Below are 5,764 nucleotides of genomic sequence, written 5' to 3'. Positions count from 1 at the left end.
AGCCCCAACCCCAGGCCTGGCTCCAGGGTGGGGCCCCGGTGACGCCAATCCGGGCGACGTAACGGTATCTTTGTTGTTCTTATTCATTAAGTGGGATTTTGAACTAGAAAGTACTGTAAAATTAGTTTGAAAAATTTACATTTTCAACTTTTTATTGGTAAATATGTGATTTTTTTTTTGTACCAAATCCCAAAACTTCCACATATTCATCCCAGTGACATGTCTGCCGTACAGGTGCAGATGCAGCAGAGGATGAAGAGGTGGATGTGACCACTGTGGATCCCATTGTTGCTTTTTGCAGTAGGTGAGAAGGAATAAACTGAACAGAACCGAGTCTTTCAATACGGCTGCGTGTCTTTCCTCTGGAAGGACCAGAACCACAGATGTTCTGATCCTGCAGTATCGTAGGAAAACTGTCTGGTGTTAGTGGTTTCTGAAAGAGAGGAATTAGCTTTTCCTGGTCGGAGCGAATCTCATAAGGTCAAATCAGGACCAGCGTAAAGTGAACCGAACAACAGGTTGAAAACTTGAAAAATGGGCATTGTAACTGAAATCTGTTTTTGAAAATTTGAGAACAAGACATTGTAAATTTGAAAAAAAGAAAATGTGAAGAAAAATGTTAAAAAAAAAAAAAACTTGAAATAAATCTTGAAAATTTGAAGAAGAAAAAAAAAGAAAATTAATTTTTAAAAAAATTGAAAATTTGACCTCATATAATCTGTGCATTTTTATTTAGAAAGTCAATGGCAGAATCATGAGAGGTTGGAGTTGTTCAGGACATGGATGAGAGCTGGGAGACGGTTTTGAGATGCTAGCTCTGCCTTTAGAAATGTACGGCCGTCTTCACCAAACACCGTCTGAACTGTGTTGTTTCTCCAGCGATGAGGAGATGGAGGACCTCAAGGCTCTGCTGTACCTGCCCATCGCTCCGGAGGTGGAGGATCCAGAGGAAAACCCCTTCGGTCCTCCTCCTGACGCTTCGGTTCAGGCCGCCACGCCGGAGGATCCTCTGGCCGGCAGTGACAAGAAGCAGCGGCAGCTGTCCTCAGAAGGAGGTCCCACCAAAAAGAAGGCGCGCACCACTGTGATCGAGCTGCAGGGGGTGCCCAGTGATGGTGAGAGGGACCGCCCACCATTTGGTCGTTCTATATGGTCCGTTTTCTAGTGCTGTCTGAATCTACACGTCCAAAATCAGGTGCACTAGAAATTTCCCAGAAGTCTTTGCACAAAACGAGTGTGCATTGATGCTCACTACATTAGCAAATATATGCATTGCAGTTGAACATTTTTTGTGGAAAAACGTGTTTAATGTGTAAATGTGTGTGTGAATGTAAAGTGCTTTGGGCCTTCAAGGAAGGTAGAAAAGCGCTGTACAAGTACACACCATTTACCATTTACAGCAAATGTCATTTTTGAATAAAACATCCACATTTTCACCATCAGAACACAGTAGTGATGCACACTTTGATTCTTTCTCAGGAGCAGATTCTTTCAGTTCGACTCCTGGTGAAGAATCGTCTCTTTCGACTCTCGATTCTTTATTTTTTGTGGACCTTTATTTTACCATGACTTGGCAAAAAATGATGGTTTGTACGTTAAAAAAGGCTTTATTGTGTAGTACACATGTCAGAGTCAAGGTGGCCCGATGTTATCTTGTGCTTATTTTTAACTTTGACAAGATATATTTTTATGTAGAGTAAAATATTGAAAGTTATTTAAGGTTAAGTTGATTTATTCTGGAATAATATTCCTGCCTTTTTACTATTCAAAATTATAAAAGTTATGTTTTTAACTTTAATAGGCATTCTGCTAGCTTTTTGAACTATTTTAGCATTTATTAGGATTTTTTTAGCATATTCGACTTTAGCTAATATTTTAGCTACATGCTAGCTGCTTTGGCTTTTTAATTTAGCCGTCTTTTTTTTTTTTATCTTTTAGGCTGTTTTGGAGTTTAGCTAATATTTCAGCTAGCTGTTTTGGATAATCTAAATTTTTTTTTTGTTACGTTTTTTAGGGTAATTTGGCTATTTTGGCTAATATTTTAGCTAGCTAATTTTTTTTCTCACCCATTTTCTGCAGAGGTGCACCCCCTGCTGGGAGTAAAGGGGGATGGCAAGTCCAAGAAGAAGACAGCAGGTCGTCCCAAAGGTTCCAAAGGTAAAGACAAAGACTTCCCCTTCAGGCCCAAGCCCTACAAGGGCGAACGGCCCTCCTTTCCCGTGGGGGCCGAAGCACTGGGCTCCTCGGCCCCAGGAGGAGGATTGGGTGGAGGAGGAGGGATGAAGTGCAGGGCAGAGGGGGTACTGGCCACAGGTAAGCACGCCCCCACTCCTGCTGCTGAGTGTGGGGGCTCTGCTGCCATGCTGCCCTGCTAGTCTGGCTGACACCTCACCAGTCTGCTCCAAAGCATCTCCCCCCTGTGCTGCTTTCCCGCCCCCCAGCTCCCTGAGGGAGCGCTGAAGCCACAGTCTGGAGGTCTCGGAGCATCTTCAGTCGCATGTGGACAGAGGTTTTTGGCACATGATCAACAATGATCTGTAGATAAATAAATGATCCGGCGCTTTTTTCCCTCTGAAAATCCACATTTGGCTCTTTTGATCCTAAACTAGACAAGAAGCTTTTTTTTTTTCAAACTTTGGAACTTTTCAGGCTTCAGTAAACCAGGTCCAGGGCCTCACACGGGAACCTTCAGTCACACACAGACAGCCTCACGTATAGCCAGTGGGAACTCAAAAGCTCGAGACACCGCTGGACACGTGATAGGAAACAATGACAACACGCATACGTACCCGCCATCTGATTCCTCACTGACGGACCAAAGCCGCTCATGGATGTTTGCACATTTTACTCTCTCCACATGGACCTTCTGGGGGTGAAAGAGGGCGGGGTCACACGTACACTACTGTTTGAAAGTTTGGGGTCACCCAGATCACTTTGAGCTTTCCATCAAAAGTCACCAAATTTCATTTGATTTTCTTTATATAGCCCCAAATCCACAGCCAAGATGAGCCAGAGGTGGGGTCCACGGCCAAGAACAGGAGCACAGATGATCCACCTGGAATCTGAAATCTCTCCTGCTCCCCCAGAGGGGAACAAGGAACAACACGTGAATCCCACTGCACCAAACAGAAGCACAGAGGACTAAATATAATAATAATAAAGGATAGAAGAGAGAGGAAGTAAATGAGAATAGAGAACGGAACTCAGTGCATCATAGTTTCCTCAGCTTCTAACTTCTAGCAGCTTACTAGCAAAACTGAGTTTTAATGAAGCCTAAAATTAATATAAAATATAGTCAAGACATTGATGAGGTTAGAGTCCAAACTTTTGTCACATAATCCCCCATTAGCATCAATTCCAGCATTGCAGACCTTTGAAGTGCTAGCTAGTTTGTTGATGTCGTCAACTTGACCCCACTCTTCTGGAAGCCCCTCTCACTAGTTGGTTTGGCTGGATGGGGACCTCTGTCGTACCATACGGTCAAGCATCTTAGATCTGTGACTTTGCTGGCCACTCCATTCTGATACAATCCCAGCCGCTGCTTCTCTAAATAGTTCTTGCAACGGTTGGAGGTGATCTTTGGGTCGTCGTCCTGTTTTAGGATGGAGCTGGCTCCAGTCAGGTGCTTTCCACAGATATGATGCTGCAAAATGGAGTGATAGTCTTCCGTATTTAAAGTTCCTTTTACGCTGAGCAATCTCTCACCTTACCGGCACCAAATCGACCCCAGACCATCATGTTACCTCCACCTTGCTTGACAGATTAAGTCAGGCACTGTACCAGTATCTTCTCAGTTGTTCTGCATCTCCCAAATAGGATCCAAACACCTCAAATGTTGATTTGTCCGTCCAGAACCCTTTTTTCTTTTGTTAGACAGTCTCAGATATGGATTTTTGGCCTGAAGGACCAATCCAGAAGTCTTCACTGTAGATATTGACACTGATGTATTGTGGGTACTATTTAATGAAGCTGCCAGGTGAGGACCTGTGAGGCGTCTATTCCTCAAACTGGACACTCTAATGCACTCTAATTATCCTCTTGCTCAGTTGTGGGCCCTCCCACTTCTCCCTCCACTCTGGTTAGGGCCTGTTTGTGCTGTTCTCTACAGAGAATAGTTCACACTGTTGGAGGAAATCTTCAGTTTCTTGGAGTTTTCTTTCATAGAACAACCTTCATTTCTAAGAACAATAATTAACAGTCGAGTTTCACATGAAAGTTCTCTTTTGGTCGTTTAATTGATCCCACAAATGTGATCCTCCAGATCCTCAATCTACTCAAAGGAAGAAGTTTTATAACTTCTCTAAGTAGACAAACTGTTCTCAGCTGTGCTAACATGACTGCACCAGGATTTTCTATCATCTGTTGACCTTCTGATACAATGAGCAAACCCAATGAACCATCAGAACTCGGGAATGATTGTTGCTGGAAATGAGCCTCTAGTCACCTGTGTAGATAATGGACCAAAACCAGACATTCACAACTAGAAAAGTCATGTTTTATTCATTACATTAATAGTAAATAGTGTATGTCTGATTGGTTTAAAGTTATTTTAATTTTCTTAACATTTCTAAGTGACCCCTTACTATTGAACGGTGGTGTCCACTCAGACTGCTGACAGCAGCTTAGAGAAACGTGCTGCTCGCTCACTCAAATCTCAAAGGCATATTTTCAGATTTGGGTTCTGAAACCCACAGTTTGTTGATGAGGCCCTGCTCTCCGGTTTCACTGACTCCTGTTGGAAGATGCCCCCCCCAGACTGTGACTCCCCCCCAGTGAACCTCTGCTCACTGCAGCCCCGCTCAGACTCTGTCTGGTGGAGTGGGGCTCCGGTGTGCAGACGTCCCTTCATGACGGTGGATTCATTCAGCTCAGCTTCCTGCAGACTGGCTGATCTGTCCACATCTACTTCCTGCTTGACCTTTGACCCCTCGCTCCGTGGGCTCTTCACCTGTCTGCGGCTGTGCTGCTGCTGCCGCCTCTCTTCTGCCTCGCTGTGTTTCTGACAGAGATGATGTTCCATTCAGGGAGTCTCAGCTTCCATCACAAACGGAGATGGAGTCCGTAGACTCGGATTTGAGGCGTCTGCAGAGATTTGACTTGAGCTTTGGGACCTGTGTTCAAAGTAACTTGTTGTTTTTCATGTCCTGGACTGAAAATCAAAGCTCTGGTGTTTCTGCATGTGGAATGCACAAACACCAGCCTCTCCTCTCCATCTTCCCTTAAAAGAGTTCAATGATGATTTGTGGCTGTAGAATGTTCTGGGATTGAAACACAAAGACTTCAGGGTTTACTTACAAAAACGGAGTTGAATTCTGTTGATGAGCAAGTTCAGAATCAGGACTCAAGATTCAGAAGGAGTCTTTGTTTTTTCTGCTTCTGAACAAAATCAGACATGGAAACAGTTTTTCTTCTAGTTTGAACAAATACCAGAAGTAATTATTAACCCTTTAACATCTGAGGCGCCGCCGGTGACATCACAAAATCTCTAACATACTGAAACATTTCACCCGTTAACGATCAGCATAATTCCAGAGCCGATTTTCTGCTTCAGAATCTGCTGGAATGATCGTGTTAACAGTTGAAAAGTTACAGTAAATCAAATAAACTCTGGAGCTCCGGTGTTAGAGGTTAAATATGAAGTTGGATTAGTGACAAAAGTGTTGTGAGTCTATAAAAAATTGTAACTGTAGAAAAAGCATTTAAGAAAAAAAAAAAAAAAGTTTTGTAAGTAAAACATTCTGTGTGCGTCTGTAAGAAAACAAGT

At 43.3% G+C, this 5,764-nt stretch overlaps 1 protein-coding gene across 2 annotated transcripts in view; it reads left to right on the top strand.

Annotated features, from left to right (window-relative positions):
- Window positions 1-5,764, top strand: part of rbbp5 (retinoblastoma binding protein 5) — a 14,076-nt gene that overhangs the window by 7,557 nt on the left and 755 nt on the right. Inside the window, exons 11-13 of one of the 2 annotated variants that reach the window (XM_024270242.2) lie at window positions 235-304; window positions 880-1,115; window positions 2,080-2,313. In XM_024270242.2, the coding sequence (XP_024126010.1) occupies window positions 235-304; window positions 880-1,115; window positions 2,080-2,313 (540 nt within the window). The remainder of the gene's footprint in view (window positions 1-234; window positions 305-879; window positions 1,116-2,079; window positions 2,314-5,764) is intronic. The other variant, XM_024270243.2, reaches the window with a different exon arrangement.

Source organism: Oryzias melastigma, linkage group LG5 (assembly GCF_002922805.2).
Source record: "Oryzias melastigma strain HK-1 linkage group LG5, ASM292280v2, whole genome shotgun sequence".
NCBI classification, from domain to species: Eukaryota; Metazoa; Chordata; class Actinopteri; order Beloniformes; family Adrianichthyidae; genus Oryzias; species Oryzias melastigma.
Note: the sequence above shows the minus strand (reverse complement) of the source record. Positions and strands in the feature narration are given on the sequence as shown.